At 37.5% G+C, this 26,318-nt stretch overlaps 2 protein-coding genes across 2 annotated transcripts; one reads left to right on the top strand and one right to left on the bottom strand.

Moving 5' to 3' along the window:
• The first annotated feature begins 76 nt into the window (after nucleotides 1–76).
• On the top strand, nucleotides 77–10,457 carry LOC137291087 (BRISC and BRCA1-A complex member 1-like). The gene is made up of 7 exons (XM_067822371.1): nucleotides 77–558; nucleotides 4,217–4,275; nucleotides 4,439–4,559; nucleotides 4,956–5,062; nucleotides 6,147–6,270; nucleotides 6,821–6,907; nucleotides 9,518–10,457. The coding sequence occupies exons 1-7, from the start codon at nucleotides 289–291 to the stop codon at nucleotides 9,692–9,694; spliced, it is 945 nt and encodes a 314-aa protein (XP_067678472.1). The 5' UTR covers nucleotides 77–288; the 3' UTR covers nucleotides 9,695–10,457.
• A 6,941-nt stretch (nucleotides 10,458–17,398) lies between these two features.
• Nucleotides 17,399–23,149, bottom strand: LOC137291264 (leptin receptor gene-related protein-like). The gene is made up of 3 exons (XM_067822566.1): nucleotides 23,081–23,149; nucleotides 20,315–20,501; nucleotides 17,399–19,024 (listed from the first exon to the last, which is right to left on the bottom strand). The coding sequence occupies exons 2-3, from the start codon at nucleotides 20,486–20,488 to the stop codon at nucleotides 18,911–18,913; spliced, it is 288 nt and encodes a 95-aa protein (XP_067678667.1). The 5' UTR covers nucleotides 20,489–20,501; nucleotides 23,081–23,149; the 3' UTR covers nucleotides 17,399–18,910.
• Between the last annotated feature and the right edge of the window lie 3,169 nt (nucleotides 23,150–26,318).

Here is a 26,318-nt window from a genome sequence, read left to right as displayed (position 1 = left end):
TTTTTTTACAGATTTATATCGGAACAAATGAGCTCCATTCACAGTTTTTGAAGAGATTAAACTTCTGTTAGAGATTACAGGTACATTTCAAGGGAGATAACTCACAAAGTGATTTTAATTAGTGACAGCTTCAACATCGTAGAAGGGTTGTTTTGCAAAGATTTCATGAGCAATGGACATTCACTGACAATACTTTGTCCAATGACATTATTATCATTATTTGGCCAGCTGTTTGAATTATTTCATGAAACGGAAGAAGAGCTGTCCCTTATACTTCAGTGATTTACAATGGATCCAATACCAGCGCAAACCAGAAGTATTTCTCCAAGTCCCAACCCACTTTATGGATTGGAATCCGTCCTGCAGGATGAAGCGATCAGAGTTGAGAATGAACCGACCGTTCAACAAGTTCCTGTCAGTGTTGCGGATCATCAGGAACTGAGGAGAAGATCTAACACGGAAGCGAGTGATAAAGAAGATGCTGACATTAATGAAGCTGATCAGATTAGTGAAATTACTGATCTGAACTATCCACGAGTCAACTGCCCGGAAAAAATCGTATGCTTTGTTCTCCTCCTTTACTAAGAATTACATGTTCTGAATATATAACAAAACGCATTATATTTGTTGATTTGATGAAAACATAATAGTGGCGATCTGAGTGTTGATGCAAAAGAAGCTCCATGTCTTCAGACTCTGTCATGTCCTCACTGCCAAACTCTCAATAGATTTGCTCATTTCCGGGCATCGCTCACTTTTTGTAAATGCAATCTCTGCACTTATCCTTGTTTGCCAGTAGTACTTTTGTTGGGTTGCATTCCACCCTGGAATTAAACCCACACCCACTTAGTGACCACCACACTAAGTCAGCAGCCTAACTCACTGATGTTACATTCGACCACTTTCTAAATGGCATCATGTATTCATATCCCAGTTACATAGTTAGGGTGGATCTGTGATTCATTCCAACAAGCAGCTGAACCTTGTAGTAAAGGGATGTGACTCTGCATAGCCCACCAGCAAGCTGTGACCACAGACCACTAACAAATCTTGGAACCCTTAGTCCCTTACTACTTAGTGACTTCATCATACAGATCACATAAAGTATATACTATACAGATCACATATAGTATATACCCTAGTGGGGTACAAATACATAAATCATTTATTGAGATTGTTATAAATGAAACGCAGTCATTAAAACTATTTATTTCGACATTTATTTACCTTAAATCAACCTTTTTGACAACGGTGCACAATTCTATCCCATGAACGAAATTTCATCCAATCAGAGTGGCGCACCTCCGTGACGTCATGTGAGGTATACCTGTGTGGGTTTCTGTAGAATTCATGTACATTTCTTGGGGTAGATTTTCTTGTTTACAGGTTTGTCTAAACCTGCAATCGTGACAGTTGTTTTGGAAAATGAAAGCTCTATGTTTTCATAATCTACTGCCATTTAATTTTGTCACCTGCTTTGCTTATTTTCTGAGATACAACTTGTTTTCATAGACAATTGTGCCCAAATTGCTCGTTGTCATAATGGTTATAAATCATTCTGTTACAAGCAGGGTCAAGCAAAATCTTTTTGGTCATGATTCAAAAACATCTTTAACTATGAGTAGGAAGTAGCTTTGATCTTTAACTTGATGAAAACAAACCATAATCTAATTGATTCTCAAACTGACTTTAGACCATGATGCCACGATTTTAAAAAATCTGTTGGGAACATCCGCCATTCTGAGAATAAATGCTGTTTACAGAATTCCAGATAAGGCACATATTTGTGTATTTTACCCAATAAAAATCACATTTACTCAATTAATTACAAATCTGGGAGTACAAAAAAGCGCATAAGAATCACTCAAAACACAATAGGTCTATAATACCTTGCATATTTTACTCAGTTAACTAACTTTTCTTGAATGTGATTTATCATGGCGCCCAAACTGTACAACCGCGTATATGTACATATATACATGTATATACTATTATATAGCCGTGGCCACTGTCTGGGGTTTAGTCTAATTGTCACATGACTTCTAAAACCTTTTAGTCTATTGAGATCTATTTATATTTATATATTTAGTTAATTACCCAAGAAGGATGAGAAACTCTGTGTAAAGGTACTCAATTCTTTTAACTATTGGGACTATACAAAATGCTAGTCAATCCTGAAAAAAATGCAATTACTCATACATACACAGACATGGGAGTAAATACCCAATTGCTTGAAAAATTATCTGGAGTTCTGCTATTTAGGATTGTTTTCACCGAGTTACAAAATCTAAACTACTTTCTCCTGGTAGTAAAATGATTGTCTGTTTGATTAATAGACAATAGGATTTTGTATGACTTGGCATTTAACTTTACAATTTCACTCTTTGAAGTGAAGTGTGTCATTGTAATACTACCTACAATATTATTGTCACTTCGACCAAAACCTTGATCGCTTCCGTGGAAGAAATCCTTATGTTACAAGTTGTGTCATGCAAAATCCTTTTGGTTGTCAATCACTTATTAGTAAATAGTTTTGATTTTATAACTCTATGAAAACAAATCTTAATAGTATCTTCTATCTTGGAAGCAAGGTAGGTGTCCAACCACCCGATTTAATACCTACAGGCTTCCGCAACGCTTGCTTCACACTAAAAAATAACATATTTAGCACAAACTGAGGGTCCCATGGAAATCTGTACATGGTGACACCATCACCCAACACCTTGGAGCATTTGATGGCAACGATTCGGCATGTCTTTATTGATATCAGGAAGTCAGCAAATTGACGAGTTTGTTACACATTCTATAGACAACTAACTGAAAATCCTTCCTCATATGACGTCACTGCAGGGCTCTGGTGACAGAGTTACATAACCTGTCTGTGGTTTTGTTGGTGGGCGAGAGTGAAGGAGGTGACTTTTGGGCAACTTTTAAGTGCATGGTTTTAATTAACCATGAGTTTGTTAAGAAAAAATTGGTGTTCCGCTTAAGACTAACCACAAGTCATTCACATGTAATGGTTAAAAGAGTACCAAAAATGTGAGTTTATTTGTTCTTTAAGTTATTTGTTACCATAATATTGATGTTTGCTTTGGGCTTGTTTACTACAGTTTACATTACATCAACCATTTTAAATAATTTTTTCATCTCCTAGCTTACATAGCTTTACTCACCTTATTCCATGAGGGAAGTTTTTGCTGTGCATGCTCATCATGTGAATAAACTTTTGTCTTGTTCATAAACAAACACATGTATATTCATAAATGGAATAGAGCAGTTTAATGCAAGCCTTTAGGTGTGCTTTAATTTTTCTTCTGCTGTTTATCAGACATGGTACCACAAGTGGGACAGACAGGTGTGTGGAAATTACACATCAGAGTGACATGTTTGCTCACTCTCAGAACCTTGATGACAGTATGTTGAGCTGTAGAACTACTTTGTGTAAAGAATAAAAATGCAAATAGAAATGCACTTAAGTTGTGATTTATACTCCGAAATTGTGTCAAAATTATTTTGAAAACACTCCCAAACTATCAGTATACTGTCTTTTCAAGGGTCTCAAGTATCAAGGGTTAAAAATTCCCATTGTCCCATGCCCGGGACAAGTCAGTTTTCATCTGGGGCAATCAGATAATGATATCTTAGATGTCCGTGGGCTACTAAATGATTTCTGCTTACAGTTTCAAATAAACATGTTTGATCAAATCCTAGCTTTTAAATTTTGCATTGATAATAAAGTAGAATTATCTTTCTTTGCTATATATCACTTCTCACAGTCCAGTAAACATGAAAATCAAATATCATGTTTATTTATTCTTTCAGAATTATGTCATCATGATTATATCATGAAATCAGGGCAAGTGGAAAATTAGTCAGGACAAGTTACTTTCTTAAAGTCACTTGCCCTATGGCAGTTGGCTTTTTAAAAAAAAAATGAACCCCTGAGTATCCCATTCATGGAAGCTGTTGCTATTTGCTGAGCAGGTTTGTTTTCTTTGTAGGCACCAGAAACCTACCCTAGTGGGTCAAGAACTGTGTTTGGCTTGATTGTGTTTCTGGGTTTGATAGCACCAAGCTTTCCTCGAACTGAAGACAGATGTGTCATAACATGGATACCATTCAAAAGCAGCATGACACCCAACTCAGCTAATCACTTTCTCTTGTGACGTAGCCATGTAAATATTGTTCTGATTATTTCTTTTGCTTCTCATTTCAGGTAATATGCCTTGATATGTCATCAGAAATGAACAAGTTAAGCTTCAGATCAAGATCAGGGTAATGCCTTTGTATTATTAGTGTGGTGATATTTTTTGAAGGATTGTCTGTTGTAAAGATTGGTGCTTTTAAGCTAAAAAACGCTACAATTCACTCATCACATATGCATCCATAAGTGAAGTTGTTCACTTGTTTGTATGTAAGATGTGTTATCTGATTTCAGGGATAAATTTGCACCACTGAAGTTGATAAAGAGAGCACTTGGGTTGTTTCTGCAGACCAAGTCGAGACTGAATCACTATCATCAGTTTGCACTTGTCATTATGCAGGAGGAGGCATGCTGGGTAATGGTTGTCTTTGGTTAATGGTTTTACTGTTAGATGAAACTTTAAAAAAAAAACCATTTAATGGATTTGACAAGGTATGTAATAGCCTTGTATTTATGATCCAAAAAGTTTAAAGTAATTAGTATATGAACTGAGTTTGTTTCAGACCACTCTATCATGGAAAGCCTTTGTATAGTTTTATTACGTACCATTTGCCACTGATGGCATTCTTGAAAAAATATGTACATATCTGTGTGTCTGTTGTTTTCAGGTTTTATGCTAGTGATTTTTCAGTAAAGGAAAAAGTTTGTTTTCAAAAGTCTTTCTAATTGCCTTTAGTGAATATTTCCCCTTTCCAGTTGACTTAAACAATGAGAGATGCACCTGCCTCATGTTTGCATGCTGCTGTTTCAGGTGTGTGATTTCACATACAGTGCTCGTGAAATCATCCATCATCTGGAAGAGTACAGCAGCACATCAGAGTGTACATCCTTCGACCTCTCCTCTCTGTACAACACTCTGTAAGTTGGAGTCCCTAGGTGTATCTATGACTCCACCCCGCTAGGCCGCTACCCGCTAGTCCGCGACGGGTAAATGACGTAATTCAGTACCGCTAGCCCGCTAAGCTGCTGTGCTGTTCTAATAATTTACTCCCTCTGTTACCGCTACAACTGATTAATGCAGACAACACCTCGGATAAGGAAAACTAAATTAAAAGGAACAAAAAAAAACTTTTACATAAGCTTTTATTGACGTTTCAATCTCATCTTCGGTACACACTGTCCATCATGTGTCCAATCTGTACGTAACAAAACATACTCATCTTTATCGGAAATCATAAAAATAACATACCACCCGCCGTAAATTCCATGATAGGGTATCTATTATAACATTGCTGAGACTGATCTTACCTAAGAAAACACACTCTACTTACCGTCTATCAAAGCATTGCAGAGTAATGAGATTAGAGTAGGGAGGGAGTAATGAGACTGGAACAGCCACATCGCGGACTACCGGCACACATAATCAATCGCGGTCTAGCGGGAGCGGACTAGCGGGATGATGCCGTATCTATGACACTTATGTGTCACTTCTAATCCTCCACATCACGATTCAAATCCACAATAAACATTTTCTGTTGTTTCTAAGCAATATTTCATGGTTATAACCATTTAACAACAGCCATCTAAGTATATGTTTGTCACACAAAGGAAATTATTCTGAAAATGTCTAGGCATGTCATGGAAACAAAGAAGAATGTTTGATCAGTTGATTGAGTTTAGTTCTACACTGCACGCAGCAATATTACAGGTATATGTTGGTGGTCTGTAAATAAGTGAATCTGGACCAGACAGTCCAGTGATCAACAACAAGAGCATCGATCTACCTAAATGGGGTATGATGACATATGTCAACCAAGTCCGCAGCCCTGACCACCCGATCCTTTTAGTCACCTTTTCCAACAAGCACAGGTTAATGATTATCAGTTCTAACCATCAAAAAGGAAGAAGGTTAATGCACTTTTGAACAAAGTTAGGTGTAAGGATCCAGGTTTTCAGACAAATCTGTTCATGAATGTGTCAGGACCATGGATGTGTATTTCAGGAAGGAGAATGTTGAGCTGCCTGTAGTTCTGGGAGATCAGAGTGTTATCCCACCATCACATGTCGTCCGTGTCATCTTCATCTATGGCAGGTCACAGTGCCAGCTCAACTTCTCGGATAAAGAGGTAGGTTGTCTCAGACAAGTCAGATACAAACCCAGCTGCACCTCGTGGGAGAGAGTGGCTGGTGTCTGGATGACAACTCCCCCCAGGGTTGCTGTTGTCTTCCAGAACTAAAGAGATTAGATTAAAAAAGCAGTCCAACATTAATCTAAACTTTTGCAAATCTTGACTGCCTCTGTTTCTGCATTTAAGCATTGATCTTGGCCAAGTTTGGGTTCTGTTTATTTAGTTAATAAATATTTTTAGAAGACAACTCTATTTGTGGGACTAAATATTAGTTTATTGTTTCTGTAGGGGTTCAGTTGTACATTCTTGTTTGCTGTTGCCTAGTTTCTGTTTTGACAACAGATCTGACCTGTTCTTGTAGTCTTTACAACTACTGTATCAATGTGTTTTCATACCTGATCAAAGTACCTTCATAATGGTTGACAGAGTGGCTGGTAACTCACCCCAAACTCTGTACTGAAAGGAATTGAGGAAATTGAAGTCCTATATCAGCTCTCTTCACCACGCCTCTAGCATGTGAAGGCCACATATTGTTCTTGTGTTTCAGGCCCAGAAATTTCTAGAGTCTTCCCCTTATTTCTTCCTTGATGCTTTCTACATACATGAACCTGTAGCTGATGACAACAAGTGCGAGGTATGTAAGACACATGCACTGAAACATAGGTAATGAGTGATACAGGTGACAGTGCTTATGTTACAGGTATTGGGAGATACAGGTGACAGTGGTTATGTTACAGGTATTGGGTGATACAGGTGACAGTGGGTATGTTATAGGTATTGGGAGATACAGGTGACAGTGGTTATGTTGCAGGTAATGGGCGATACAGGTGACAGTGGTTATGTTACAGGTAATGGGCGATACAGGTGACAGTGGTTATGTTACAGGTAATGGGCGATACAGGTGACAGTGGTTATGTTACAGGTAATGGGCAATACAGGTGACAGTGCTTATCTTACAGGTAATGGGTGATACAGGTGACAGTGGTTATGTTACAGGTATTGGGAGATACAGGTGACAGTGGTTATGTTACAGGTAATGGGCGATACAGGTGACAGTGGTTATGTTACAGGTAATGGGCAATACAGGTGACAGTGGTTATGTTACAGGTAATGGGCGATACTGGTGACAATGGTTATGTTGCAGGTAATGGGTGATACAGGTGACAGTGGTTATGTTATAGGTAATGGGCAATACAGGTGACAGTGGTTATCTTACAGGTAATGGGTGATACAGGTGACAGTGGTTATGTTACAGGTAATGGGTGATACAGGTGACAGTGGTTATGTTACAGGTATTGGGAGATACAGGTGACAGTGGTTATCTTACAGGTAATGGGTGATACAGGTGACAGTGGTTATGTTACAGGTATTGGGAGATACAGGTGACAGTGGTTATGTTACAGGTAATGGGCGATACAGGTGACAGTGGTTATGTTACAGGTAATGGGCGATACAGGTGACAGTGGTTATGTTACAGGTAATGGGCGATACTGGTGACAATGGTTATGTTGCAGGTAATGGGTGATACAGGTGACAGTGGTTATGTTACAGGTAATGGGCAATACAGGTGACAGTGGTTATCTTACAGGTAATGGGTGATACAGGTGACAGTGGTTATGTTACAGGTATTGGGAGATACAGGTGACAGTGGTTATGTTACAGGTAATGGGTGATACAGGTGACAGTGGTTATGTTATAGGTAATGGGCGATACAGGTGACAGTGGTTATGTTACAGGTAATGGGCGATACAGGTGACAGTGGTTATATTACAGGTAATGGGCGATACAGGTGACAGTGGGTATGTTATAGGTAATGGGCGATACAGGTGACAGTGGTTATGTTACAGGTAATGGGTGATACAGGTGACAGTGGTTATGTTACAGGTAATGGGTGATACAGGTGACAGTGGGTATGTTATAGGTAATGGGCGATACAGGTGACAGTGGTTATGTTACAGGTAATGGGCGATACAGGTGACAGTGGTTATATTACAGGTAATGGGCGATACAGGTGACAGTGGTTATGTTACAGGTAATGGGCAATACAGGTGACAGTGGTTATCTTACAGGTAATGGGTGATACAGGTGACAGTGGTTATGTTACAGGTATTGGGAGATACAGGTGACAGTGGTTATGTTACAGGTAATGGGTGATACAGGTGACAGTGGTTATGTTACAGGTAATGGGCGATACAGGTGACAGTGGTTATGTTACAGGTAATGGGCGATACTGGTGACAATGGTTATGTTGCAGGTAATGGGTGATACAGGTGACAGTGGTTATGTTACAGGTAATGGGCGATACAGGTGACAGTGGTTATGTTACAGGTAATGGGCGATACAGGTGACAGTGGTTATATTACAGGTAATGGGCGATACTGGTGACAATGGTTATGTTGCAGGTAATGGGCGATACAGGTGACAGTGGTTATGTTACAGATAATGGGCGATACAGGTGACAGTGGTTATGTTACAGGTAATGGGCGATACAGGTGACAGTGGTTATGTTACAGGTAATGGGCGATACTGGTGACAATGGTTATGTTGCAGGTAATGGGCGATACAGGTGACAGTGGTTATGTTGCAGGTAATGGGCGATACAGGTGACAGTGGTTATGTTACAGGTAATGGGCGATACAGGTGACAGTGGTTATGTTACAGGTAATGGGCGATACAGGTGACAGTGGTTATGTTGCAGGTAATGGGCGATACAGGTGGCAGTGGTTATGTTGCAGGTAGAAGGTGATACAGGTGACAGTGGTTATGTTACAGGTAATGGGCGATACAGGTGGCAGTGGTTATGTTACAGGTAGAAGGTGATACAGGTGGCAGTGGTTATGTTGCAGGTAGAAGATGATACAGGTGGTAAAGGTAGTGCCAAACACCAGTAACATTAATCATGTAATACAGGTGAAATGGGCAGCACATGTCACGTACCATGTAACATAAGTAAAGTATATATTAAAGTAAAGTACAATATATGAAATAGATGCAAAATTACTATAAATGATAAGTATATTATTAATCTTTAATATGTATAACTAATTATGTGAAATACTTATAAATAACTATGTAACACATAATAGTGTTTGCAAGTAATCCATAATATATTCATAGCTGTCCATTTGATTTACTGTTGTCTGCAACTGCTGCAACAAACTGTAGTCCTCCATTGGATCGACCTGAAGACTGCTGATGTTTCTTACTGTATTATTTATTATTTAATGTAATGTTTATATCCTAGGAAACTTTCAACACATTGTGTGACCTAGACTGTAAGGGGTTGTCATACATTGTTGAGATATCACGAAACCCCACGAAGCTTCATGACTACATGGCACAGCTGTTGGCTCATCCGCTACAGCGTCCACTACAGTCTGACACAGCATATAAGATACAGCCACCCGATGAGATCAGATAGTTTACACCATCAACACCTCAACACACACTTCGACACGACTGGCAACAATCTTGGAAATGTCCAAGAGAAGGCTGACCATCTGGATGAAAGAAGGATTAGAAGATCTGGACTTCTTCTGATGACAAATATGTTGTGTTTGTCAGAAACAAGTGCAGTGAATCCCTTGGAGTCTTGTTGATTTCATGGGAATATTCTTCACAACAGATGTGGAATGTGGAAAACCATAGGTGTAAGTGTAAGCTAGAACCAAATACTTAGGTGTCCTTCCACACAGGTACAATGTGTTCACCTGTACGAAACCAATCTGTGTTGCCTTTTGTCTGTAATAGCTAAAAGTAGCGAAAGTGGTCAGGACACATGTACTGGACTACAGGACTACCATGTTTAGTTGTTGTTTGAAGGACAGAACGTTATGACTCCATTAAATTTATGACTACACATTCCTTCTGACTTTTTAGATCTTTGAATAAAAGTAAAGCGTCTGACAACTTCTGTGTATGGATTATCATACCAATTAATACAAGCACCTTTTTTTCCATGGTTCCTGTTAGACATAATTCATACTCAACTGTAAACTCCTGTAGCTGTTTATTATGTGCAATAACACACTGAGTGGTATTACGTGTACTTGCAAATGGATTTGTTCCTCAATCTGTAAGGTGGTTAAACATCTGTACAGATGAACAGCTAACGTTGCCTGAACTTTTGTCGTGGTAACCACTAGCTTGATTTTGTAATAAATTTTTATGTACACAACTATGAAGCATTGGGTTATTCATCTACTGAGTGATATGGGTTATTAATCATTGTGTTAAACAGTACACTGAATTCATCCAACATGGCTGCATGATGTTAGAGATAGGTCTGTGATGCAGTTCTCCATAGATCCTCCATAGAAGTCTAACAAGTCTTCTCCTGGTTCCCAGCTCCCTGTGCAAATGCTTCCAGTACCAGATTTCTGGTGACAAGTGAATATTCGAGCACCAGTTCTAATCCAAATTGTGCAGCCACTAAATATGTGACTTCACTAGACCGGAGCAAGTGTAGGACGTTTACCACCACTTAATAACTCACCTACCGGCCCTATTGTTAATGACAGGTGAAACTGACCTGGTACTCGTAAGCAGTCATTATTCTGAGGTTTCATCCCACGATCAAGTGAGTATGGAGCACAACTCTGCATTTGAAGCCCCTTATATTTTATCAGAGCTGCATATTCTTATACAGCATCGCTGATAAGAACAAAAGTATAACACATTACAGAGCCTGCCACAGGTCCTTCATTCAGTCAAGATGTATAGCCACTAGGGAAATTCTCATGATTAACATATTTTTCACAGCACACCAAGTGTTTATCTGGGATTACTATTTCACACAAACCCAGTCACACAAGTCCAACATTGGCTTCTGTATTTGGGTTCTAGTCTGTCTCAAGTCACCAGGGTGACAGTTGGCATCAAAAACAGGATATACTTGAAAACAATGATTTTATTCTGTACAGAAAGAACATGCAGATATTCACAATGACAGTAGCTCCAGCTTAGAAAAGAGACACAAAACTACAAAATAAACATGGTAAACTTCATATATACATGCAGTAAACTAAGTCTGTACATGATACAACTGAGATCCTTTACACTAACAAGGGTGGGTTTTCATAATTATAGCACTTTACAGCCTACAAGACATCTTGCCACTTATCACAAGTCCTGATCAAACATCAAACACTTACTGACACAGGTCAACATCAATTCTTCTACTTATCAAGTCCATTACTTCTTTCAAAAACAAAATGGCAACACACACCACAGAAGGTCATCAGACTAGGCCATATATGGATTGTGTGTGCCATCATATGGTATTGTGTTATCCTAATAAGGTATCAAGGTCTTTTACGGACATTAGGTTTACATTACAGCAAAAAGATGAAAAATTATGGACACTGGTTCAAGTCTGGAAGCAAGTTTCATGTCTAATCAGAAACTGAATATATGAGTTGTATACAAATAAGACTGTTCAACATAAACACAATGACAGGTCATTTGTGAATTTGACAGCTTCATAATTTATGAAATAAATGGTCATGTTTATGCCTAAATCGATGATGATGATGATGATGATGATGATGATGATGATGACGACAATATAAATAATACACATTCACTACTAAACAAACAATGTGTGCAGCTGATTCATTTGAGGCTTGTCTGAAAGGAGAAAAAGGGTTTATCTTTCAACTACAGGATCTCCATAATTTAAAGATATATTTGGAATTTTAAAGTTGAAATCTAGACATCTGTTACTTCATAAATCCATCCTTGGGGTAAAGATGAAATGTGTCACAAGGCTGATAATAGAAGTTTTCCAAGGTTAATGTGCATTTAATTTAACATAATCATGCATTTGCTATTTGTTATATCTGAAGTTATTAGTATTTTTCATTCTTTGTCCGAGAGAACAAAAAATGTAACAGTCAATCATTTAAACCTGTCTGGACAAGTTTCATATATTATTAAACAGTTCAACAAAGTTTTAAATGTGACACTTCCAGCAGGCCCCCAAAAGCCCTTACTGAGTATGTTAATAATTTTTCAAAATCAAAGTAAATGAAAATAAACCACAGCATCACCTGCCATTGATTCCAACATCAAAGCTTTACAGACATCAAAAGGTACTCGCTCATACAACAGGAACAGACAGCACTAAGACAGACTGGCCAAGAGAAATGTGGAAAGTAACTTCACACTAATGTTTCCTCTGAGAAACATCTGCAGTAATCAAGTACACTGACAACATGCCACAGCAGATATATCCCAACTATCTTTTGTCATGAAAGTCAAAGAAAACAGTGTAAACCATGGTATTCAAAAACAGCATCTATTGCAGATTAAAACCTCTGCATGTTTCAAGATACCTATGGACAATGATTTAGCAACAAGCTTGTACATCCTTGTTGGTAACTTTTGTGTCACTTCTACGTCAGCATGTCCATTAAGGAGTGGTACATGGGATTTCCCTCCTGCAGCGAAGACAATCAAGACAACCTTTGGCTTGGTAACAAGTTCACAATGACAAGTAGGTTCTATATCATTGACTACTAACATCGCACTTTGGTAACCGTCTGGACAAGTATTACTTTTGGATTCTAACAGGACAACGGCTATTTTGGGATTCTACCAGGGCAAATATTATACGTGGGTTGTACCAGGGCAACTATTATTTTAGGGTTCTAACAGGGCAACTACTGTTTTGGGGTTCTAACAAGGCAACTATATTTGTGGTTCTATCAGGGTAGTTGATTCATTCATTAAAAATATTTAATTTTTTTCAATGAATTTTCTTTGAAACTAAGCCCCAATTCACATAGCTTACGACTACACACTGTGTCACTCCTAATGTACATGACTTTCCTATTCTGATCTAAGGACATTGGCTGTTTGTATGTTGGTGATCCACATAAGTTTTCACAACACTGTGTTAGTGTGCATTTCAGCATCAACCGTGCGACATGACTACATCCAATCAACCCTTATCAATCCATGTAAATTTGAAGTTCAGTTTAAGATAGTCTCATCTCTGATCCGCACATTACTGAAACTGACATGTAAGAGTAATGGGGAAACTGGAACCAGAAATACAGCAAACCAAAATACATACATTCAAGCCATCTTCAATACTGAACACACAGTTAATATCATGTTGATCTTCACCTTCAATCCAATGAAAACAACACATGCTAACACATTAACAGTGACATTTATCAGATCTTTGCTTGATGCATGACTCACATGACAGGACATGTACAAGTGTATCACTAAAACACTTTTTGATGAGGTAATGGTTTTTATACTCTCCTCTGCTGGGAGAGTGGTTTCAGGTTACTCCTGGTATCGGCAGGGTAGTAAACATGACCTGGATAAATATTTTCCATACAAATGCAATTCACATCAGAAATATCAGACAATACCTGTGTATTTGTGACAAGAACTGACTTTTTGCGTTGATTCGGTATATTGGCACTGGGTTATCCTCAACTCAAAGTCCAGGTAGTACTAGCCACCACTTGAGCCACATTTCACAAGCTAATTGTGTACTTGACATGCAGCAAAGGCCATTATCAGGTTGTAGTAATGCACACACACCAGCTAGAAAACATTTAAACTTGGTGGGAGAGTACATTACACGCTTTCGTTGGTCTGACCTGTACTCATGAACATGGTACACACACAAACTGTCTATCAGTAGAACAGTGGTTCTTTTACATCTTTGCTAGCAATCATTACAAGTTTCAATCAGTCATCCTATTTCGTTTTGTTCCCTTTCTGGTTAGAGCGAAACAAATGATGAAACAACTTATTTGAGAATATATTGCAATTTCACTGACTCCACAAAATTTAAACAGAAACACTGCTAAATTAAAAGGCATATTTTTTTCCATTCTGAAAATTCATTTCCATTCATCCTTTCAATTGGTTAGAAACAGTTTGAACACTAACTGTCAATATCATAGGATTTCACAGAAGTAACAGGTGGCAGGTGCTGATTCACCCCTTGAGTTGGTCTCTCTTGAATGTAATCATGATCTCTTAAAGAAATTCAGCAGCTAGAATACATATACAACTGAACAAACACTGAAATCCACAAACACTGCCACAAACAAAGGGTGATAATGATGTCACTGGGATTCTACTTGTGATCAGAGGATCCAGTCACATCAAGGGATGTAACTCTGGAAAATGGCCATCACAGTCATTAAGGCCCAAGGTCCCCTGAAACCCTACCTACCTACCATCATACTGAGGAGTATACTAAGATGCTGAAGCACACTTGGTATAATAAAATTTCTAAACTGAAACTGCATTGATAATAGATGACAATGCAATAATATATCAAAACAAATTTGAACAAGTCTTTTACTCCGTGCCAACTACCTCCCCATCAACATACCAACATTAATACTGGAAATTGAAAGCATCTGTCAAATCTGACAATTACAAAGTATAATGAGGCATAGAAATAACTGAAAAATAAAAAAAACAAACTTGTTTTCAAAAAATAATTTAGAAAACTGTTCAAGAATTGTAACCATGGTTGGCAATTCATGTAACCTGTTCATGAACACAGAAAGGGAAGTACACTCTGTGACTGTATTTGTGGCAGATGCAACCAACCCTTCTGATAAATGGAAGAAAGAAAAATCACTGAAATGAAACAATATTGGCACAAGTTATACACAGATACCATCTACCTGAAACCCAGGAGTTTCTCAGCTTTTCATTATTTCTCATGCTGCAGGTTCCGGGTAATTGTCTAGGAGGACAAGACCTCCCTTTGTACCATTACTTTCAACATCTGGGATGTACTATACATATGTAAGCCTGTTTCTACACCATTGGTTTGAAATAGAACAATAAACTATTGTAAGCTCATGGGTATAAATTTAATACTATTTTCATGTGACCAGAATGTGTATATGCATGTAAGGGCACAGTAATTCATGGCAGATTAAGACTCCATGCATGGGTGTACGTCAGCTGTTAAAATTACCATCAAATTTTAAATTCAAATATTAAATTCTGTCATGTATACCATGCTTTGTTTTTAAGAATGTTAATAAAATATTACTCAATTTGAATCTTGGAAAGCGAAGCACTGAGTTTAATGTGATGATGATGATGATGATGATGATGATGATGTGAGGTACGAAAAGATAGCTCTCCCCATTTCTCACCTCTTACTGTCGCTAGCAGTAACACTGACTTAAGTAATGAATGAATATTGTGTCAGCATGTTTCATGTTAAAAATAACTTGTAAGAGTATAAGTGATGACTTAAATGACATTTATGAAATGCTTAAACAAGTAAACATACCCTCTCTACTTACATACAGAACTGACTCTTAGTCAGTTTTGCCCTTCCTAAAGATATTCACCCCCTAATGGATTAGTGAGCAATATTTCATACCACTCAAGCAACTAAACATCTATCCCCTTGTCCTAAACCAAAATATCTGGAAACTTGCCTGTCCATTAAGCATTAACATAGGCAATATACAAGAGACTCTGCAATCTGATTATGTAATTATGACTACCTCACCCATGTATTTTACTTTAAAATGGACAAAACCAATATATTTCTAGTTCATCACGACACCCAACATAAAATAATACACTATAAGCCTCCTCTGAACAACTTATGTTTCAAGTTACACACAAGACAGACTCAACCCAAACAGACTTAATTTTCTGTATTCCGCCTCCAGTGTTTTGGCATCTTGACATTGAAAATCAATAAAAAACAGAAAACAAATTTGACTGGCTTAAAACCTAATCTCAATATCACACAATATGTGCACAGAGGTATCAAACTGGAGTAAAACACCTAACAGTGACTGCCAAAAATGTGGCAGCATTAAGGCTTGTCTTCAATGTTTATTATTCACATCTGGGTAAAAAGATGGAGGTTTCACTAAATATAAAATTACATTTTGTACGGAAAGTTCACATCCAGACATGCAGACTGACAAAAAGACAACATACACTCCAACGAACACAAGAAACAAATTATTTCTTCCACACAGTGGCCATAACAAATTAGTTTCACCCCCTCCTGTCAACATAAAGCTAAGAGTGATACTGTTGTCTCCACTTTGGAGAAATGAAGTACGTTTAGGGGCAAATGCTTCACCTCTTGATCTGCCCCAGACTGAGGGCAATATACATGCAGTGGAGAATAAGGTTTCTCTATTGGTAGCCTGTCAGCACTTCAGATGTCTTTGTCATGAACCATTCAAGTACATATTTGCACTTACTAGCAAAATGTTAAGCTCTGTGTCTCTTTTTCAAAAAGAAAATTCAGTACATGTAATAAATTTTCACAGTGGCCTGACACTGTAATGGAAGTATACTGCCTGGCGTAACGCCTAGACGTTTTATAAGGATTGGTTATCCCAGCACCTTGCTCTAAGAAATGATCTCCCTAAATCAGTTCTAAATGCACATGCAAGCTCCTTACTTGAATAGTTACTTTTAATTGAAATGTCTATTATAGAAACATAACAAAATGTTCAAAATCACTTTACACCCTCTGATAAGTACAACTATTACTGTTCATAAATGACACATTGAACTTGTTCATATTATGTACAAAAGCCTCTCCAAGTACTGGTTTTACTAAACAGATATATTATTACACAACCAATGCATCCTTGATTATCCAGAATATCTAAATTCTGTCATGATACATACCCTTGACCACCATATCTTCGTTTTGAATCAGGGTCAAAAGTCATGATGCCAAAAATAGCATCCAATCAAGGAACACTGTTTTCATGATTGAAATGTATGTCAATTTTGAATGTAGGTCTAAACTCTATTAACATTCAGGAAAGAAATTATGACTGATATATACAAAGTCCTGATAAAAAAAATCTGACACAAAGTTTGTGATGGAGATACAGACTGAAGAGAGATGGAAGCATCGAGAGTTGATTGTATATACTCTGACTGACAGGAAGAAACACGGACAAACAAGGATAAAAACAAAGGGTATGAAGGCAATAAGAAGTACCTAAGTCTTAGAATATGGTACTTACAAAACAATTGTTCAAATCCTCTTTTCACAAAGTATCAATTTGTATCAGTACATGCTAATCTGTGCCAATGATGCGTTGATGAACTGTTACATATTTTGATATCTGATGCATTTTTTTTTATGTATAATTTACTACAACAGAAAAAATTTATTAGCTGTTTTAAAAACAAAAATCGAAATGAGAAATGAAAGAAAATTTACCATGTTGATATTCTACACTTCGAAAACACATGGCATGCTTGTTAACACAGAGACAGCAACATATGAACAAAAGAAGAACAAATTTGTAATAAATCTCCTCCGGTCAGTGGGTCATTTCTGTTTAGAAATATACAAGCACTATCATTGTGGGACACTTCAAATGGGCATCACAAAATGTACACATGTTGGAATCCAACTCGGACCTTCAGCATGACAGTCAACAGCTTGAACCACTGGGCAACTCTCTTTTCTCTGATGACATCACTGAGTCAAAAAGTCAGAGTTACTAAGACTTTTGTTTGGGTTCTTTGCTTAAAAGTTTTCAGCTATACCGATATTATATTTAAAAATACCTCAAAGGAGACCAGATTTTCATATTTTGAAAATGAATGTAAGAGGTAAGTACCTAATGTAAATACTGTCATTATATTGTGGATATTTTTAATATCTTATTTCTTGGTGCCAAAGCATTTACATTTAACAAGGATGCCTTGAAAGAATAGTTGTCTCTCGGATATTGCAAAGATAGCACTTATATATGAAGTCATTAATCAGCCCAGTGATTGAAATAATGGCGTGCCCGACTGCCTGTGGCCGGTAAATTTTTAGCCGGGCTGCCTGGAAATTCTCTCCACCAGCCCGATTGTCTGGCTGAAAATTTTAAGGTTGACCTTCTTTCAGTTCGCTCTCAGGACGATCATTCCATTTTAATTGTCATGTCATATTTTGATTTAAGAAAGATTAATGAAAGCAACAAGCATATTCCATAACTATACATGGACACCTCTTCCGCCAGGGAAGATAGCGATAGGACACTAAAACTGGCTGGCTTAGTAAGCTACGCTGTGATTGGATATCTGTAGAAACATGGTTCAATAAGAACCAATCAAAGAGAGAGTTACTTTAAGGCAGGCAGGCAACTTTCAAGATGGGCAGGCAACATTTATGGGCCACCAGCCCGGCTGTCAGGTTGAGTTGAAAAATTATTTCAATCACTGGTTTAGCCTAGGTATTTCTTGATCTGTCACTATCAAGGCTTGTCAATCCTTGTCACATTTATGTTGCCATTTTCAGAATATTTCTGTCACAAATAGATATTCCCATCACTTTTGTGTAAGTAACATTATACAACCAAAACTATGATGTTGGCAAGAGTATATAGTTCATATATCTCTTCTCTCAGAATATCAGTATTTACACATTAGTATATCAAAGCTTGAATAACAAATTACATCCCTCCCTCAACCCTTCATTACGAATAAACTGCTCCGGCTCTGTGGGAAAGGGCTATTCTATTTCTCATGAAGGTATTCTGGGTCTTAGTCCTTGCTCACTTTTGTTTGAGCACTGATGTAAAGTGTTCATTAATGCACCGAGGTTTTATAACTTAACAAAATGTGGTTATCTCCCTTTACAGAGGTATCACCACATGCTGTAGTCAAAGTCATCGCCAGCAAATATGTAAAAGTAGCCCAATATTGTGAGAAACACAATCACATTTCCAGACAGCACCAAGCCACATGCTCCCCACTGAATCTGAAATAAAGGAAGGACTCCATTAGATCTCAAATACTGTGCCAAAATCTGGCATAGGTTTTATGCTACACTGAACAATTCCTCAGTCATATGAAGATAGGTCACCGTAAAGAAGAGTAAAGCCCATATTAGGGGTGTCTATTGAGGGATAATAGCTATTGAATTATTGAAACAGCGATAGTCTATTGTGATTGACTATTGAAATAGCTTTTATCTCCTTGAACCATTTCATTTGAGTTTAGTTTTATGCCAGTGTTAGCACAATATTCCAGCAATATCTCATGTCTCTGTGTGATAGTCAAACATACTATCAATGTATTTCATTTCTACCATCAATTATTTGCTATCGGCGACTTAAAAAACATTGTTATGTCATATATACCAGAAAGTGGTATTTTACTGGTAATGCTTTGATTCAATGTACATTATACACAACATTGATTCTGACCTAAAATCAACAGATTCTGACACAACCAAGGGTACAACTCAGCAAAACTGTAGTGTCTGACACTTGAAGTTTAGTGGGAAAGCAAACATGTCCGTTTTGGACAAAGAGGTTATATATTCAGACCATCAATAAATCAGAATTCCCAACACATCAGCTTTTTCATGTTTGTTATTATTACGTATTATGTCAAACTTACATATTTTGTAAGTGTGACAATTTAGTAAAACACATGTTCAGACAGCATGGCAGCTTATCATGAGAGGACACCAAGAGGTAAAACCATCAAGCATGACCGTGTCCCAAGGGCGATGGACAGTGATTTTAAGGGAGGGGGTTATCACCTATTTTGTTCTAGGGAGGTAAAAGTTATCAATTTTTCACACATGTACCTGGGGGTGGGGGTATGAATGCGTCAGTATTTTTGTTTATAACAATTTTAAACAAGAGGACAAAGTGATCAATATCCCCTGCAATGGCAAAATACTCTACTATTCCAGAAAGGAGAACTACCAGCAATTTCAGTCTAAGTTAAACTTGTTGCCATGAAAATGCCAAAATATTTTATTCAGGTATCCAAAACTGCCAAAAGGCCCCGTGCACCACCAGATCGATCCATGTGCTTAGCAATATTGAACAGTTTTAAAGTTCTGATCCGGAAAAGACCGATGTGCACAGATGGCAAATATTGTACAATACATGCAGAGGGGTAGGGGTCTCTATCTTTATACATAAATTTTAATGGGGTGTCATCCACATTGTACATGCTTCTCCATAAAAATCGTCATCACCACCCCATTAGCCATAAATCATTAACAGTCCCTATAAAAGCTAGGAACACTCACAATCCCGGTGTGTGCCAGAATGACAGGCAGTCCTATGGAGGACACCACAATGCCTGTTGTGAGGAAGATACACAGCTCTGTACATGCACTGCTGGCAGAATCAAAACTGTTGGCCAGTCGTCTGGATATAACTGTCGGTACTGGGCACAGGAAGTAGAAGAACAGCACAAACATAGGCCACCAGTTGCTGAAGTAGGGAAAACAGGCAGTTACAATGATGAATTCCACAAATATATGCACATCCATCATGTCAGCTGATGAGCCGCTTGTATCTTTGACAGTTACCACTTCAATCAGTCTAAGTAAATTTAGTCTCTGTACTTTTTGTTACACTCCACTACTGAATCTAACAAGAGTCATCAGAAGATGACATATCCCCCCGGCCCCCACATATTTGAAAGGACAAATAATCTGACAGCTACTTGATGTTTTCTTAGATTAAGTTTGAATCGTCTCCATGGAAGTCATGAAAAATATAAATGCCATATATCTGTAAACAGCAAAAGGCACCACTTCAAGATCTGTCTCATATATTTGCCAATATCTGTTGAAAGATATCAAATGTTTTTCTCCGAAACGAAGCCTATCACTCCATTTTGCGACTAAGTCAGAACTGTTCCCATGGAAACCTGGAAAAATAAAAATACCAAAACATTGTAAATAGCAAAAGGCACCACTTTGTGGTCTGCCTCAAATATCAGCCAAGTTTTGCTGTAAGATATTGAACAGTTTTCAAGTTGTGCTCTGGAAACCAAGCAAATCCCTCCATTTTGAGACAAGTCAGAATCGTTTCCAAGGAAACTGGGAAAATGATCCATCACAAAAAATTGTAAATAGCAAAAGGCACCATTTCACCTTCTGACTGGTATATCTACCAAGTTTTGCAGAAAAATAAAGTATGGATTTTGAGTTCAGCTCCAGAAACAAAACCCAACCCTAAATTCTGAGACGAAGTTCGAAACGTTTCCTTTGAAACCGAGAGAACGATAAATCACAAAAACCTGTAAAAACCAAAAGGCACCACTTTGGGGTCTGTCACACATATCTACCAAGTTTTTCAGAAAGATATTGAACGGTTTTTGAGTTCTGCTCCGGAAACAAAGTCCAGCCCGCTATTTTGAGACTAAGTTCGAAACATTTCCATGGAAACGGAGAAACTAATAAATCACAAAAACCCGTAAAGAGCAAAAGGCACTGCTTTGGGATCTGCTACACATATCTACCAACTTTTGCTGAGAGATATTACAAAGTTTTTGAGTTGTGCTCCGGAAATGAAACCCACCTCTCACTTTTGAGACTCAGTCCGAAACGGTTCCATGGAAACCAAGAAAATATGAACTCACAAAATCCTATACATAGCAAAAGGCACCACTTTGGGATCTGCCACACATATCTACCACGTTTTGCAAAACAATACTGAATGGTTTTTGAGTTCTGCTCCGGAAACGAAGCTCATCCCTCCATTTTCAGGCTGAGTAAGAATCGTTTCCATGGAAACTGGAAAAATGATATATCACAAAAACCTGTAAATACCAAAAGACACCACTTTAGGGTCTCCCTTACATATCTGCCAAATTTTGCAAAAAGATATTTTGAAGTTCTTGAGTTCTGCTCCGGAAACGAAGCCCATCCCTCCATTTTGAAACTAAGTCCGAAACATTTCCAAGGAAACTGAGAAAATGATATATCACAAAAACCTGTAAATACCAAAAGACACCACTTTAGGTTCTGACTCATGTATGTAACAAGTTTTGCAGAAAACTATTGATCGGTTTTTGAGTTCTGCTCCGGAAATGAAGCCCATCCCTAACTTTGAGACGAAGTCCGAAACATTTCCATGGAAATGGAAAAAATAATAAAGCAGCAAAAGGCACCACATTGGGGTCTGCCACACATATCTACCAAGTTTTGCAGAAAGATATAGAACGGTTTTTGAGTTCTGCTCCAGAAACGAAGCCCACCCCACCATTAGATTAACACCAAAATGTTCCAAGGAAAAACAAAAAAAAATGCCACCAAACTGTAACCTGCCAAACTGTATATATATGTAATGAGTTAGTGACATGCAAAACAATGACAAATCAATCATCAGTATTTCAAATAGTTAAAACTTCCAACTGAAATCAGATCCCATTCTGTCCATATAAATGCTTCGTAAATACACAAATCAGAACATGTGAAATATGACTTCTAAAATGATGATACCATGATCATAACTATATTACTATTTATTGCAGCATTGCTAAAGTCTCATCCAGCTCAGAAAATGATTGTGTTTAGTTTCACGCCACACTCAGTAAATATTCCAGCCATATGGAGGCGTTCTGTAAATAGCTGAGTCTGGACCAGACAAACCAGTGACCAACAGCATGAGCAATGATCTGCACATTTGGAAACATGACCACCTGACCTCAACTGTCATGTATTATGACAGCATGAATATTGAAGAAATATATTCTAGCATGGACCTTCACAGGTAAATCTCTGCCGTACACGAGTTGGTTTATGAACATTATGCTAGAGTATTCCAGATGTATCAGGGAGGACTGTCAATGACTGAATACCAATGGTTGACTGAATGAGCAACAACCCATGATCTCAGTGCATGAAGACACTCAATAATCAATCAGCCTTTATATACACTATAAGCATGTAATCATCACTCAGCATTCTGAGGTAAAGATAGAGAAAACAATTAATCTCCCCTTAGAGACCCAAAGGGTTCAGTTTATGACAGAGGGAAGTGATGTGATAGACAACACTTACTTGAATTGTGGAAGGGCACATCCTAGAAGTAAGAATGTGATCCCAATTGCTGCAGTGAATGCCAATCCAATCAACCTGTGAAGGTAAGAGGACACACTGAGGCAGAATGGTCAACTTCTCATTTAACAATACTACTGAGCCGGTCAGAAAGACTGTGGTTATGATTAATATAAGAGAATTAAAACAAAATTACAAAGAAAATGTTATACCCCTCAATGATCACTGGATGTAATGCTGAAACAAGCATCAAGCATAATGGTTATTATCATGCTTGGATTAAGGCATGATGGACCATTGATTCATACCATCATCAGACATATTTACAGCTATATCAAGAACTGCATGAACTGCATCAATAGCCTGGCAGAAAACAATTTTGTGGGGGTGTTTGGTCACTTGATGCAAAAACTAGAGGCTTATTATGTCTTCTATCGGCATTTAGAAGTTGTTATGCATAACGAACTAATTTCAGTTGTAGTTCATTATAAAAGTATTTTACTGTATATGGAAAAACAAATGATCACAGACAAGTCATTGGTTCTTATGGATAACACTTCACAGTTGCCGTGATTCTGCCGATCGGTCTCCATCATCAAGTTCCCGAAAAGCTGAATATACTGAATGGCTTGATAGAATCAAGCAACAAAACCTTTTTTATGTGAGTTTGTCTTACAACATAAGCTGCCAACGTCATATGCAACTGACAATAGATGTAAAGGCTGCTGGTTACAAAGATCTTTGACTCCCTCTGTGTCCTTGTGATTTGAATCCTATCAGCATGATATGGGGGGATATCAAGGGAAAGGTTTGCTACAACACAACATTTAAGTTGCCTGATGAGAAGAAAATTGTTCACAAGAGATTGAATATTAATTGGTAGGCAGTCTGCTTCGAACATGTTCTATAAATTGAAAATGAGTATTAGAAGTTTTACAGAAGAGACCATCCAAGCATTCATTCTACATAATGAGGATGAATCAGATTCTGACCAGTCTGATGTAGATGATTTGTGATTCATACCTTGACAACAATCAACATCTGCAAGCTTTAATGTTTATAACAATCCTTGCCATTTGACCATTATTTAGCATTTATTTTGGCATTTAAAAAAATTATCATGATCACCAATACTACCTTGTATTCACTGTTGCTTCATGTTAAAAGGCAACGGATCATTTGATAATGTGATGTATCTGATTTTGAGATGACCCCTTTTGTCTTTCACTGGTAATGACACCATGCATATTTGCATGTAGGTGGATGTTCCAATTAGTAGTCTCCTTGACAGTTGAGATGTTATTGTGTTCTGACATGACAGCTTATATAGACAACAAAAAATTATATTAAATCACAATTCATGAAATTCGAAATTCACAATAGTAGAACAATTAATCAATTACAATGGTAATGCATCATGCCAAATTAGAAAACAACTGCACTTTCCTACCTGTACTTTTTCAGTAAAGAGACAAAACAATCACGAAAAGTTTTCTGCCAGGCTATATATATTGTGCTAACAACTGGTTGAGCAATAAAGCCATCACAGCTTTATGACCCAATCCACAAGATCAACAAAAACTGTGACGGCACAAAATAAAAGGTAATGATCAAAACAGACATGGAGCCGAACGCTGCTTGTTTTGTGCCTCACTCAGCAATATTGCAGCCATACTGCTGCAGTCTATAAATAATCGAGCATGAACATTGATGTATGCAACTGCAATACAATGACACAAGTCAACCAAGTTAACAAGCCTGACCATCTGATCCTGTTAGGCGCCTCTTACATCAAGCAAGGGTTACAGAACATCAATTCTAACCCAAATCTTCATGGATTCCTGGGGACCTCTAAAACCAAGAATCCCTATATTAAGAAAATCAAAAACATACTTACGCTAATCACAGCAACGGCCAAGTTAACAGCAAATGAAAAAGAAAACATTTGCAACAAATAAGACACAATCTAAGTGACTGTCAATGAGCACAGATCAATATCTAAAAGACTGAAACCATTTCAATAGTCTTTTTCTAATTTTGGCATAATATCTAAATATATTGGACTCTGTGATTCCTGTTAATTTGGGACTGTTTGAACCATACAAAATCACTTCCTGGTTCAACATATTCAAAGTTAAATGTTACATGTTTCCTTATATGACACCAAAATACAAGAATCAAAATGTATCATATTTAATTACAAATCTTTACATTTGACAGTTTCATCAGTCATCAATTCCTTATAATCTCTAACCTTTCAAAAAAAATAGATAGATAGATAGATAGATAGATAGATAGATAGATAGATAGATAGATAGATAGATAGATAGATAGATAGATAGATAGATAGATAGATATGATTGTTTCTAGATTCCTGGTAATGATCAGGATCAGATGATGCCTTTAACATTTCATTGACAAACTGGAACAACAGCTTGGTTGGTTACATTTTCTGTGATGTACGTTTGTGCTATCCCTTTAATCATACTTAGTTTGTAAGGAATGCAAATGGCATCTTCAGGGTTAGGGGAATTTCTGGCTCTTAAAGGGGCTGTTCCTAAATGCTATCAAACATCATTATTTCACTATTCTGGCTTGTAAATGGTGGAACTAATATAGCATGATTGCTTATGGCATTAGATTTTACATAATCAATATATATGAGCACTGACAATCCACTACAAAGGTATGAAACTTGAGAACATTGTCTATGATACTGTGATACTCTCCCTTTTCTACCCTAGAATAAATCCAAACAAATGTCACTATTACTAAACTATGCTTAATACTGACCAGTAAATCTATGTACATGTGCAGCCAGGATAAACATACCCTTGAAAATGAAAAGATTGTCCAGGTCTGTTAAAATGTCAAGTTAGTTAATTGTCAAAATGAAACAAGTCAGGTGATCGAGCACTTGTCTGTTTACACCCGGGTGGATTCACTGAGTAAAACGGACCGGTATTCATTTTGAGAATAGATTCAATCTACAGGTTCCCAGTGGAATGTCATGGTATGCTGTCACTTCTACATACTGGAATTAGATTGTAACGGAGCGAGAAGAAGCCATGGAATTATTAAACATTATCTGAGAGAAGACTGTCATACCTCTGATGCCGGCCATTTTGTCAACATCATACACACACTGTCATGACGTCATAGATATTTGTGAATCGAAACTGACATCCAAATATGTTTAAAATCTATCATACGTTCCTATTAGTTATTAAAACGTGTCTCC

The sequence above is a fragment of the Haliotis asinina genome, chromosome 7 (assembly GCF_037392515.1).
Source record: "Haliotis asinina isolate JCU_RB_2024 chromosome 7, JCU_Hal_asi_v2, whole genome shotgun sequence".
NCBI classification, from domain to species: Eukaryota; Metazoa; Mollusca; class Gastropoda; order Lepetellida; family Haliotidae; genus Haliotis; species Haliotis asinina.
The sequence above is the reverse complement of the archived record's forward strand: the minus strand, read 5'-3'. Positions and strand labels throughout refer to the sequence as shown.

Coding starts and splice junctions, on each gene's coding strand:
- LOC137291087 (XM_067822371.1), top strand. CDS start 289: ATGGATCCAATACCAGCGCAAACCAGAAGTATTTCTCCAAGTCCCAAC. Junction 559..4,216: donor TCAACTGCCCGGAAAAAATC/GTATGCTTTGTT, acceptor TTCTCATTTCAG/GTAATATGCCTTGATATGTC. Junction 4,276..4,438: donor AGCTTCAGATCAAGATCAGG/GTAATGCCTTTG, acceptor ATCTGATTTCAG/GGATAAATTTGCACCACTGA.
- LOC137291264 (XM_067822566.1), bottom strand. CDS start 20,488: ATGTTTGTGCTGTTCTTCTACTTCCTGTGCCCAGTACCGACAGTTATA. Junction 19,025..20,314: donor TTCTGGCACACACCGGGATT/GTGAGTGTTCCT, acceptor CCTTTATTTCAG/ATTCAGTGGGGAGCATGTGG.